This window comes from Xiphophorus hellerii, chromosome 23 (genome assembly GCF_003331165.1).
Source record: "Xiphophorus hellerii strain 12219 chromosome 23, Xiphophorus_hellerii-4.1, whole genome shotgun sequence".
Classification (NCBI taxonomy): domain Eukaryota; kingdom Metazoa; phylum Chordata; class Actinopteri; order Cyprinodontiformes; family Poeciliidae; genus Xiphophorus; species Xiphophorus hellerii.
Window position 1 is genome coordinate 3602918 of NC_045694.1, and position 13625 is coordinate 3616542.

At 35.4% G+C, this 13625-nt stretch overlaps 1 protein-coding gene across 20 annotated transcripts in view; it reads left to right on the forward strand.

Annotated features, from left to right (window-relative positions):
- The window catches only part of prom1a (prominin 1a), a 62101-nt gene that overhangs the window by 44693 nt on the left and 3783 nt on the right, over window positions 1-13625 (forward strand). For 4 of the 20 annotated variants that reach the window (XR_004338155.1, XR_004338160.1, XR_004338172.1 and 1 more), the window contains 17 exons: window positions 51-210; window positions 670-822; window positions 1005-1128; window positions 1870-1973; window positions 2899-2983; window positions 4996-5142; window positions 6071-6142; window positions 6635-6727; window positions 7599-7616; window positions 8019-8072; window positions 8139-8219; window positions 8294-8362; window positions 8820-8909; window positions 9452-9567; window positions 10225-10248; window positions 10649-10717; window positions 12156-13159. Coding sequence is in view for 2 of the 20 variants with exons in the window: in XM_032555849.1 (XP_032411740.1) it covers window positions 51-210; window positions 670-822; window positions 1005-1128; window positions 1870-1973; window positions 2899-2983; window positions 4996-5142; window positions 6071-6142; window positions 6635-6727; window positions 7599-7616; window positions 8019-8072; window positions 8139-8219; window positions 8294-8362; window positions 8820-8909; window positions 9452-9567; window positions 10225-10248; window positions 10649-10717; window positions 13130-13151 (1481 nt within the window). In the remaining 18 variants the exon portion in view is untranslated. Of the gene's footprint in view, window positions 1-50; window positions 211-669; window positions 823-1004; window positions 1129-1869; window positions 1974-2898; window positions 2984-4995; window positions 5143-6070; window positions 6143-6634; window positions 6728-7598; window positions 7617-8018; window positions 8073-8138; window positions 8220-8293; window positions 8363-8819; window positions 8910-9451; window positions 9572-9869; window positions 13160-13625 lie in introns of those variants that run through there. The other 16 variants (XR_004338164.1, XR_004338168.1, XR_004338158.1 and 13 more) reach the window with 14 other exon arrangements.

The following is a 13625-nucleotide window of genomic DNA, read 5'->3' on the forward strand; positions in this document are numbered from 1 at the left end:
TTTGTTGCCTTAGTAATAGCATTCTTTCTAATGACTGATCTTTCATTTAGGTGTCCAGAATTTAGTGGACAGTGTCGGCAACAACATCAGTAGCTTCTCCAAAGCTTTCCCTTTGCAGACCTGCTTGTCTAACTTCACCATCTTCATCAGCCATGCACACGCCAAAATCGAAGACTACTATCCTGAAGTTGATAAAATGGACTTCTACAGGTAAAATGATGTCCAGACAAGTGAACGATTTTCTTTGCATAAAGAACAGGAAAATGTTTTACAGTGCAGGAAAGGTTAGGTCCTATTTCATGGGCCTCTAAAATAGAAATGTATCATTATTTTGTACAAATAAAATATAATTATCACAAAAACGCCCAGTTTTTTTTATTTCAAAAAATAGTGCGGATGGTCTGTAATGCAGTTTTGCAAGACGTTCAAATAAAAAAAGGTGTGATTTTTAAAAGCAAGCACCTTCACGTGACTCACTTAATTTAACAGGTGTGGCTGAAATTATTTCCCAGATAAACCAACAACAGCTGTTGGGAGTTGATTTTATTCCGAGACATTCATACTGATTATTGGAAACCTCTGATAAGCTCAAACTGTTCCTAACTCAAAAAATCTGTCCTGGGTCTTGATGCTTCTACATGTTGTTTAGTTTCTGCTTGATGTTCACAGATGGATCGGCTGTATCGCTCTGTGCTGCATGGTGGTTCTGGTTTTGGCCTTTAACTATTTGGGCCTTCTGTGCGGCACTCTGGGATACGACAAGCATGCCTCACCAACGACACGAGGATGTATCTCCAATACAGGAGGAACACTGCTGATGGCGTAAGTCTAACATATCCTAGTGAAACTCAGGTTTTATACCTTAAGCAGTCCCGTCTTTTGGTTTCCAAACAGCTATTTGTTCTCAAGATTTTCAATTAGTTTGATTGTAAAATAAAAATATTCACTGTTAACATTGTGAACATAAATCAGAAATTCCCACCTGAATTTGTTTTTGTCCACAGCGGTGTTGGATTTAGCTTCATTTTCTCCTGGATGCTTATGGGAGTGTTGACCACCATCTTTCTGGCAGGAGGAAACATGGAGAAACTTCTTTGTGAGCCATTTCACACCAAAGAACTTTTCAAGGCAAGTGAAAAAAGCAGACAACAATTATTTCTTAACACTTGCCTTCAACCTCTCTTTGGATCAGAAGGAATGTTTTGGAACATTCTTTTTTTTAATTTATGGGTTTTCAGTATGAAAACAAGAAAATGTAACTATTTATAAATGTGTAAGAGTACTTTCACCATAGATTGTACTGAGATTGGAGGCCAAGTCAATGCTTCAAATTTGTTGTGCTCCTCAAACAATTTCTGAGCCATTTTGCTTTATAGCAAAGTGCACATTTCTGGCGATAAAGGCCACAGATGTCAGGGAATATTGTTTCAACCCTGCAAGGTCTGCAGATAAGCAACAGCATACACAAACTGGGCTTCAGTATGTGTTCCAACACCTTTCTTTCAGAACCAGCATGAACTTCTTGAGTAATTTGTGCTAAAGTAGGAAGTCAGATGGGTCAAGCCACATTTGCCAATGTTTGTTCCCCATATGGAAATCCTTGAGTTTGTTGCTTTTTGCTGCTTTCACCAATGACAGGTTATCATTAACCTGTCATTGGTTAATCACGGTTGTTTACTTTAGTGTTCACTGGTCGTAATGTTAGGCCTGAATGGGGTTGTAATGATGCGATGCAATACTCCACTCCATGTTAGCTACAATTCCACAAACTATACATCTACAGACTTCTTATCGCTTTAATGTAAAGAATACATATTAACATAAATGTACGAGAGACCTTTGACATTTCTTCTGTCTTTTTTTCACCAGGTCGTTGACACCCCATACTTGATCAACCCAGAGTGGAAGAATTTCATTCCAGGCTACATGTACAATGACTCTGAACTGGAGCTGACATCGGAAAGCTTGTACAGGCAAGGAAAACTCAGAAATATTATATTATATACTAACATTTTGCAAAGTTCTGTTGTGATCCCAAATTTATTTAAAATTTATTTTCAAATAAACATATTCAGGTTTTTAGCAGGTATTCAAATGTAAAATGCTTTCAGTTGAGGTAAACACATGTCTCTTATGTAGACAGTTAGAAACCCTTTTTAAGCAATACATAAACAATATTGCATATGAAGAGTAGAACAGCAACGCAGAAAACAAGATCTTTAAATTATAAAGAAATGTGGGGTGACTATGAACAGCAATGCATTCAGTGTTCTCTGTATCTATCTTCTTTATATTTAAAATCTTAGAAAGCATTGATGAATGCATTTTAAACTTTTTTTAAAAAATTTCTGTTAGATGTTGAGTTATCAACTAATGAGGTTACTCATATTTTGCTAAAACTTTCTGCTGTGGCACATTCATTGCTTGTGGCATTGAGTCTCCAGTTGCATATTTCATCCACACGGAAGGGGGAATGCAAATGAAAGGAACTGCAGTTAACTTGCCGTTGCTAATTAGTGTCATTTTTTACACTTTAGTACTGCTTTTCTGCAGCTTACTTCTGTATGATTACATAAGCTTTCATCATCCTCCTGCTTGATGGGGATTCATAAGTACGCTGCGATGGCAGACCCAAAGTCATTACATTTACAAACAGACATGGATTTAACTTTAATAAGAAAACTCCTCTGACTGAGTCCAGTTGGTTGCTTAAATGTTAGTTTTATAAGACTTTAGCTTTTTGAGTAAATGGTCCAGCTTCCGATTTTGAAACACATCAGCTCTGTAATTCCAATTAATTACACATGGTGGCAGCAAACATTTTTTCTCAGACTGGTATAAAACTGATTTTTCTCTCTCTCCCCTTTGTTTTATTGCCTTTATGTTTGACATTTTCAGTACTTGCAAACAGAACAAAGGCATCTACTCTGCGCTGCGTCTGGATAAAGTCTTCAACATCTCCTCGTTCCTGAACACCACAGTGGTTAGTAATCACAACATACTGTATATGGTACTCTATAGTATAGGTTTATGCTGTTGGTGGAAATCATGTACAGAAAGTAAATAAATCTGATAAACACAGTTACAGAAGTTAGAAAACTTTTATTAAACTGGAAAAGATCTTCAAACATGTTGTAAACATTAAACATGATAACATAGTTTTATGAATGAGCTTCTTTCAGTTGTCATACTGATGATCCCTTAAGTCAATTAGACTGCAAAAAAAATGTGAAATGTGGCATTCCCTCTACGTTCTGCATCCTTGAATCAGTACTTTGCTGAAGAAGCTATTTATTTACATTATACACATAATATTTAAATGTGTGAAAAAATGCGGACTGCCTGACAGTTTGTGGGATGTGATACTCTGAAGGGAAAAAAAACTGACTAAATATTGTTTTGAGTGGGATTATATGGTCTTCTTTGGCTGCAGCTATTTATTTCTGCTGACAGCTAATTTCGAATGAACAAAATTAAACAATGTGGAACAAGGTCATGCACAAACATTTCACTACTAATTTCCCATCAACATATCAGTCAGTCACCAGTGTTATATAGAGTAATATTCAAATTATGTGCATCCTGAAGTAACAATACATTCTCGGAAGTAATGATGGTTCATATTACAAATAAGTCTTCATTAGTGCTCTCCTATCAAGTCAAAGTCAGAAAAGAGGATTGTATTCTTGATATTGTAATACATCTTTGATTGGCTGTCTGGGAGAACCAGTGTAGTTATTATCCAATCAGACTTTTTGTCCACATCACCAAATCAAATCATGAACATTAAAATTCCTTTGGATATCAATAATATAGCCATATTTGATTAATAATAAAATGCAATAATCTGATATGAAACAATTTAAACTTTTAACCATTTTATGTTATCTATGATAGACGGTGTTTTTGATGTGGAGAGTAACATCTTAATAAAAAGTTAAGACAATACCAACTGCTCATCATCTTCCTTCTTTCTAAACCTGATTATACTGTCGCTCTTTGGTAGATAGTCTCTTCCCTTTTGATTGGACTCTAAAACAGCATTCATTTTTACCCCACTGAAGAAAACAAACACACAGTAAAAACTTATATGACTAACATTTTTAGTTTTCTGGAAAATCCTAAACTTTTGACGTGCCCATACAGTTATCCTAGAAACTGGTTTACTGTCGCAATGTGTTTTTTTGTTCTCTTTATAGTGGCACAAAAAAACATCTTTCTTGGCTGGGAAAGCAGACATTTTTTGGTCTAGGCATTCTTTTTCAATTTTTTTTCTGCAAAGACATGTCTGAGAATGATGACTGTGGTTTTCAGAAGACCTCAAAATAAAAGAAGACCTAATAAAGTCTTTTGTAGTTTCTCCTATTAATCCAATTAGTCTTGGTGCAAACAGGGACAAATTCTTTTTTATAGCACAAATGGAAAGCAAGAGATTCTCAAGTAAATACCAAAGTATATATTTCTTATCTCTTATTATCTTCTTTTTAAAAAGTTTCAAGTTAAACAAATGGCATAAAAAGAACAAATTCCCATGATGCAATGGTACTCCAGTCTTCTTTGCAAATGGGTTCGAGCTCTGCCATGTTGCATGACGATCAGTCTTTTTCAAGCCCTGCCACAGACTCCCTGTTGGATTGAGGTGTGGACTTTCACTAGGCCACTCCAGAACATCCACCTTGTTGTCTTTGGACCATTTCTGTGTAGCTTTAGCTTGGTGCTTCAGGTCGTTGTGTTGCTGGAAAATAAATGTTCTCTGAAGTCATAGTTCTCTGGTAGATGGAAACTAATTGTCCTGTAGGATTTCCTAATATTTTGCTGTCATCATTTTACCTTCTACCTCTACAAGCCACCATGTAGCATGCTGCATGTAGCATGCTGCCACATTGTTACAGACATCTGCCCTATTTAGACAGAAGATTTTGACCTGTAAATGTGAAAGTTGAGTTCAGGGTTTATATTCTCACCCAAACTTCTGATCCCCGGTTGTGTTTACAGTTCACTAAGGATGTGGTGCGTCAGCTGGAGAACTTTCGGATTGACCTGAGAACGATAATCCTGTTAGAAGCAGAGGGGAAGCAGAACCTCCTAGATTTCTCTGAAGCTGGCTTATCAGAGATCAACTACGCTGACTACCTTGACGAGGTGACATATACTGTGATTATAGAAACACATGAACAGGAGAAAAGCATGCTTTCAGTGGTTGGGTTTGAATAGTTTTTATTTTTGGGTTATGATGTATAAATTGTTGCAATTGTTAAATTATGTCTGTGAAAAAAATAGATTTAAATTATTTAACAATTGACTTATTAAGTTTATCAACACCTAAATCAGTTAACAAGCTTCAGGCAGAGTTCTGTGAAGGACTGCTAAAGCTAAATGATCCAATAAGGATCCAATCCAGGCCAAAGGTGTGAAGGTTTGTGCTAGAACGTGACATTTGCTCTTTTCATCAATCAGTCAGCTTCACTTTAAAGACCTGAGACTGAGGGCAAAAAAGTAATTATCCTATAGACTGAATCTACAAGCAAATGTGTGAAATGTTTAGTTTAACTTTCATTCTCTCAGTCAGAAGCTTCTGATTTCTGAGTTGTACAAGGAAACCAGAGATTTGATCTGATTCAGTTGCATTAAGGTGACCTAAAAGCCATAGCTGAAGAAAAACACGATAAATTACAATCCCGTGTTTTTTCTGTACATTGATTTGAAGAATAACTGCAATTATTTCAAAATTTGTGAGCAATTTAAATTGAAAGTTTTTGTAAAGCTTTGACCTGCATGTTGGTGGCAAATTAAGAACAACAATGTCTGGATGTATCAAATGCAGAATTCAAGAATTAATTTTAAGACTTTCTGCTCATAGCAGTCATTAATTATGTAAGGGACAGGGGCAAATTGTTCTTATCTTTTATGTAAACCACAAATATGCCTGAAGAAAATCACTGTATAAACTATAAATTCTTCACTTCATTATCAATACTTACATGTCTAAAAGATAACTTTCTATTTAATAAATGTGTGTGCAGCCATCCAAGCTCAGTGTTTGAGTTACTGATTTCTTTGTCTGCTTAAGGTGCATAAAGGAGTCACTGTGGTGGATGTTCTCTCATTCGCCAAAGAGCTGGAGTCCCAGACAGACCTGATGGTAAGGAAGCTGATCTGCCTACATTAGCTGATGCACCAACATTCAGATTGTGGACTTTCATATTATTTCATCTCTGCACAAGAGATTATTTTAATGCATTTGTTCTCTCAAATTGTGGTGGAGAGTGATCTTTTTAACTAAGTTCTTTTAACAGATGCTGCTACACAGATACTGGTGTGCTTTCATGCAGAATGATTTCGTTGGCAAAAACTAAATATTTGTGCACTTTCAAATGCAAAAACAAAATGCAATTATTTAAAAATGGGCAGTTTGGTAAACTGGAAAAGATGTTTTTTTAAAAAGGATTACATTTATAAACCATTTGATTCTTTCCTGATGTATGATGAATGAGAACTAAAACATGCATTGTTTTCTGTTACGTGACCAAAAGTTTAAGAAATGCCTGGGCAGCAGGAATCTCAAAAACGCAGTCTTTTGTTTCTTCCTCTTCTTTTGGAATAAAACTTGACTTGTTTTTTTCTCCTTCTCCAGCCCAGGGGACCTCTGCAGGCAGCTCTGAAAGGCCATGTGGCCACTCTGCAGCGGATCCACAGACAACAGATCACTCCAATGGAGCAGGCCATGGTAATCCCCACTGCGTGTCCCAGATACTTTCAGCAGAACTCAGTTTTGACCAGATTTGCATAGTTATTCACCCTAAACCACATAAAAACAATACAAAAATGATGACATACACTTTCAATATGTAATGGAATAAATCTCTGATAAATACAGTTAATATTAGAAGAAAACAAGTAATTCTCTCACTTGCACCAAACAATGAAGACATAAATACTGTAGACTCCATCCAGGTGAGCAAACCTTGGTGGATTTAGAGATGTTGTACTGGAACTGGATGTATACAGTTAAATTTTCTCCCCCCATAGGATTAAATTGTTTTAGATTGATTTAATTATATATTTCCTTTTATGAATTGGAGCTTTGTATCTTGTAAATGTAAAGCTTGAGAAGATATTTGCAATTAATTGGTGCTGCATAAATTAGCAAAACTGACTTTTGTACTTCGGCATTTTATGTCCGTTGCCTTAGTTTGGTTGGTGTGATGGTCATTTCACATTTTCACCATTTTGTATTTTTCCCATTGCTGAGAATGAAATTCTCACTTTACATTTTGGTCAGATTTTACATCCATCTGCTTTATAAACTCTTTGTTTCTGCTTTTACAACCAGTAATTTTAAGTAATTATTCCACGGTAACAGTCTACGGTATAGAGGTGTGATTATATAAAATGTTGCTTTGTCTGCTGTTCTGTAAAATAAAGTAGTACTTGTTGCCTCTGGGCTTGTGTCAGAACACATTAAATATGAAATATTTAGATTTATTTTCTCCACTCTGTCAAATATTATGTAGGACGAACAGATGCAATCATTGTTGGTTCTCAGCACAACATTTATTTATGTTTTGTTGTTTTGTTTTTCTCTGTTCACCATCAAGAAATATGTTAGAGCAAGGGTAAGCACAAGTCTATGATATGATATGCATTAACTGTTTTATTATCTGGAGCTTTAAACAAACAACCTGTCTTTGACATAATATTTTGTTGCAGGCACACTTTTTATTGTTGTTTTCACAAACTTGTAGTTGATATCAAAAGTATTTGTGTCAAAAATAGTGCAAAATATCCACATGACGAAAATAAATGTAATTTTTTTAGACAAAATTAAGGGACAGTCCTTATTTGTTTTATGTTGTGTATGTGATTATGTCTTTGCATTGTGGATATTTGATTTTGGAACAAAATCCTCCAGCATGCCAAAGATTAAATCAATGTTACTCATTGTGTTTGTGTTGCTCTCAGTTTTCTGTTGGTCTTTAACTTCTGAACCTAATGTATTATTTTTTGTTTTCTCCAAGAGTGCATTGAACCAGAGTATGAGATTCCTGGAGAGGACAGCTTCTGACCTCCCGGTAAATAAACTGCTATCAAAATTCATATTTACAGTCACATTGGTACTGACTAGTTTGTCTTTACAGAACAAAGTCACAGATGTTCTTGAGGCCATTGAAGCTGCTCAGCACCTCATCTCCCAGAATGCAACACTTTTAATCAATCAGGTAAATGTATCTGTTTGCTTAATCTCAGTGTTGTGATTGTGTTAAACTAACAGCTTTTCTCTAATTTCATACAGGAAACAAGAAAATACTCAGCAACCATTATTGGCTATTTCAATCAGTACATAGAATGGGTTAAAACATCAGTAAGTGTTTATCTACCATTTTCATATTATGTAAATTTAATGTTTTATGCATTATTTTGTTCATGTTTAGTGAAAGGATTTTCTGCAGCATGAGTTACAAAAAAAGCTCAGTATTATACAGTGGAAAACAAAAAACTTGCATAACAGTTTTTGGGGTAAATATAGAGAGGACAAATATAAAAGCTACAGCTCCTTTAAATCTGAGGAATTTACTTTGAGGCACGATGGCTTCTGCTGCAGTAAAGCCAAAGGAATTCAAACCAAAGTGAAAAATAAAATATTTTAGCTCTGATTCTCATATATGTCAGTAAAACCTTTTTGTTTCAGTGTCAATGTTATTGTTATTGTTGTTCAGGAACAGTCAGAATGCACAGATGCGTTGTGCCACAGTTAAGAAATGTTGTGGTTATTGGAAGTTCAGTGGTGCGACAACATTTCCTGTTTACATCCTTTGTAGTTGGCTTTGGAGGTTGCACCATGCAAGCCCTTCAGCAACATCTTGGATACGGCGCAGATCATGACCTGCAGTTTCCTGGTGGATTCTATGGTAACAATGGCAATAATAAAAATAGATCCCACCTAATCAAGCTTCATGCAGTTAACTGCAGATCTCTGTGTTTCAGTGCAGATGTTTAGGTTTAACGCTTTAACTCCCCAAGGTTGAAGTGAAACAAATCTAGTTGCTCTGCAGTGTTATCACTTGCCCAAAGTGATTAAGGTCAATATCTACTGTAGATTCTATGTCTGTAAACCAAAACCAAATTAAAAACAGCAGTTCCAATGCATTTCAAAAGTAGTGACATCCTTTCAACTTTTACACATTACAACCGCAAACTTCAGTGCATTTTAATGTGATTTTAAGTGATTACTTACTACAAATTGGTACACAATTTTATAGTGGAAGGAAAATGATTCATGGTTTTAAAATTTTTATTGTCTTTACAAATAAACATGAAAAAGCTTAGGAGGTATAAATACTTTACAAGGCAAAGCTTGTAAAGTATAACTTCATATAAAATTATGAAAAAATATAATTATAAAATATTTATAATTTTAAAAATATAATTCTTTAAATTATCTTTTCGACAGAACACTTTCTGGATGGGTCTGGGCTGCAGCACATTATTCTTGCTCCCAAGCGTAATACTAGCTGTGAAACTAGCCAAGTACTACCGCAGGATGGACACAGAGGATGTTTATGATGAGTGAGTTATTGCATTTATTTTTCTTCTCACATGTTTGTATTATATCTATTATTACTATAAAGTTGCAATTTTAGTTCTTTTATGGCTCAATTAGATCTAAATTAGTGCACATATATTTTAAATATTTGATGGTTGCAGGATATCTTTCTATCTTTTAGGCTTTTCTTTTGAGTAGCTGAATATAATTGGTTAGTTTTCTGGTTTGCTTTATAATGCGTTCTTTAATGGGTTCTAAAACTGTTCTGTACTACTAAACTTTTCTATTTTGATTTATTTTCTGCTCCGTTTTCTCTTCCCTTTAGCTCCTCTGTTTCTGGGACTTGGCATTTTACTTTGTGATAACCATTCCTACTATTTCCATCATGTCATATTTTTCATTTTATTCATTCTTCTTTGTCAAGCACTTGGCACTTTACAAAGAAAAGACACTGATAAATTAGTCAATTCTTATTTCTTCTTCATGGGCCTTTTTCATGTTCAGACTCTGTGGACTCATTGCTTTATCTACAGTAGTAGTAATTGTAATATCTCAGCTGATCAACTGCATCTCCCTCTGTACAATCAGTGCTGGATTGCACAGAAGGACGTCTGATGCATTTCTTTTGCTGAAAATCTCAATAACATTTTTATGTTCCTGTTTTCTGTGTATCTCCATAGCGTTGAGACAATTCCCATGAAAAAGTAAGACGTTCTTCCCCAACCTCCTTTTCATTTTAACTTCTCTCACTCTGTGCTTTTTTCCCCAAGTAATGTATATAGAAAGTTGTTTACTAAATTCTTGGTGCTCGTTTGCATTTTTGAGCTTCAAAATTGCTCATGTGGGTGAACGATGTGGCTTTTTGTCATGTGCTATGTTTAAGAAGTGCCCCTTACAGTACCTTTCATGAAGGGCTCTTGCAATCATTCAAGTGTTTTTTGTAAAAAGAAATTGTGTAAATAAAACACTAAGGTTTATACTCAGAACATATTCATCTCCTGATATTGTTTAAAGATTTATCCACATATAAAGGAAACATTTTTATTCAGCATGTCGCATTTCTCATTTTTCATTCCATTTTTGTTCACGATGTTTTATTTTCAGTATGGAAATTGGTAATAATGGTTATCATAGTGAGAGTTCACAAGGTATTCCTAATCCTATGATGACAAGGTAAACTTCCTATTTATCCTGCTAACTGCATGTCATGGTGGAGGTGGATGCATGCCTGGGAAGTTGGTTTTATATATAATATGGCTGAACACAGTGCATGCTCGCAGAGGGAGTCATTTCAAGACACGCAAATGCATAAGTGGGTGTGATATTGTAGCAGTGGTAGCTTTTATTAGAAACAATCCGGAATCAATTTTTTTGGTGTCCATGATAAAAAGTGCTTTAAAATGAATTTCAGCAGTGGTTTAACATTTGGGGTGGAGTGTGGGATTTGTTGATGAGCATCAGATCATAGCCCCACTGTTTTCTTTGAGGCTGAAATATATAAATATAAAGAACGATTTCTGTATTCTGTCAACTTGAAGACTGGGGATTATTGGAAAACAAATACTAATAAAGGTTTGTCATCTGTTAGAAGTGCCATTTTAAATATCACAACTTAAAGAAATGTAATTGCAATTTATATGTAGTCAAAATACTTGCTTATCACAGTGAACTACAGGTGAGTATTAGAAAAATAAGAGCTGGAACATCTTGATGGAGAAAAAGAAGGAGCACATTTTGTTACTATATAACAAAAATTATAGTCTTTACTCTGAGGAAAACTATACCCTCACTTAAACTCTCTTTCATCAAAGAGAAATTAGGGTTTCATTTCCCAATAATCAGTCTGACTCTTCCAACAACTATAGGAGCCTTGAGGCTGATGAATCTGTCTGCTACCACTACTTCACTGTCATGTTGTAAATGTTCTGCTTGGTGGTTTTGAGGGAATCTACCATATTACTAACCAACTGCTTTCTTTCTGACGCTGGGAAGTTCCTGTGGAATGAAATGAAACCTTCTCCTGTTTCCTCTCGTTTAGTGTCGGCCAAAATCCGATGAATGTACACCTGATCATTTTGTTCAGAGAGAGGCAAGCATGTTGAGCTTTACTGTGTCCCTGGATGTGTTGCTAGTTTTGATTTTCTTTTCTGAATCTAACCAGATGCTTAACTGCGTGTTTTATCTTTTTAAGTTGCATTTGGATGCAGATGAGTTTGCACCAACCAACAAGATAAACACAGAGAGTAAAACATCTAAATGAGGACTTGCTCTGACTTGTTGCGGTTTAAAAAAATAGGAGTTTCATTTCCAGTTTGAACTTGCAAGATTAATACAACTTTTTATTAAACCTTATCTTTCTATTTGAGTTGCATTAAGCTTTTGGGATGAAACTCACGCGTCAATAGGAGTATTACATAATTTAAAACCTGTTCTAATTGATCAACACTAAACTACTCTGTTGCACAGTAAGCTACTCAGAGAATGTTTTGCTCTCTGTTGTATGAACTGCTCACCCTTCTCCGCTTGCCACCAAAAGGAAGTGGATGTAAAATGTTGAGTCTGTCTGGTAACGATTTTCCCTGTGTGTGCGTGTTTGTTCCTGTGATGGTAGCGTCCCAACATATGACACAATGAACAGGTTTCCACGGGCCTCGGCTCCTCCGAGGCACATCGACTGGTGAGAGTCAGCTCTAGCTTGGCTCCTGAAAGGTACTGGTAACACAAAACGACAACTGTCTCTCTAACACCGATTTCCTCACACCTCTCCTCACAGCTGTCCTGCTGAGTCAGTGATCATCTGTTTTAAATCTTATATTGCTAATGTGCTAACACTTTTAACACCTGTTCACAGCTTGTTTTAGTGCTTTTCTGCTTGCTGAAAAACCATCATGGTGAGAATGACTAAATTTACTGTAGATGCTCGTGACTCAGTGTTTTAGAGAGAAGAAACCTTCAATTTTATTTTTATTTATATTTAGGATAATATCATGCAGTTTAAAAAACTTTCTCTAACGTGTCTACTGGCTCTTGTGAGTGGTTGTGTTCAGGTAGTGCGTGAGATAAGTGAAACCCTTTAATATGTAGTTACCTCCACCTAACAGCATCCTCCACGTTGAATAAAACCACTGGAAAAGTTGTGTAATGCCTTAAAAAATAGTAATTTTTGTAGTATGTCTTACAGCAGCATCATCTCACAATGACAATAAAATAGAACAAAAAATCGAACCTTTAATTTTAATACATTTAGTCAGAGAGGAATGCTGCAGCATTGTTATTTTCTTATAGATTATTGCAACTACCTTGAAAGACCTTTTACATGTCTTCAGAAGGGTCACGAATGTATTAGTTTCCACTGGTGTTGAAAGAATTATTTATTATTATTATTTTTGTGAAATGACAATTTGACCAATTCTGAATTTTGTGAAGATCTTTGATCTCTGAGACTGCAGAGATACATTACAAATTTTCATTAGAATCTAAGGAACTGCAATAAAAGCTTAACTTATTTTAAGGATATTTTTGTTTTGAAATATTTTCTTGCATTGTAATATCTAAAGTATCTTTCTCTGCTATTTGCCCTTGTAGTGCCCTTGACAACTGGAACTAAACGTCATGGTAAGGTTTTATTGTGTTTTTTTGTTTCAGGTCGCAGGTATTTGATTGAGTGTGCAACTTCAATAATTGAATGAGTTTCGACTGACTGATCAATACAGAGGATTAGACAGAGCCACTGGCATTATATCTAATTTAGTCTTAAAACTCTGTTCAGTTTTCCAAGTAAGATTTTGCAGCATTACAACATTTTTGAAAGTAGCTTGTTGTCTTGATGATAACATCTGACTGAGGTCATTTCTGTTGATTACAAGTAACAAAACTGACAACTGACAATTTGGAGATTCACTTAACTAGCAACACGTTGGTTAACTCCAGCTGATGTAAATGCTCCTCATTTCTTAGACATCATATGGAAAGACTCATCCCGTGGTTGTGGAAAAGATGTTAGTCTGTTTAAGAAAGGTCAAATCATTGGCATTAAGCAGAGAAAAAAACTGATAAAATTACAGAATTGGGTTAAATGTCA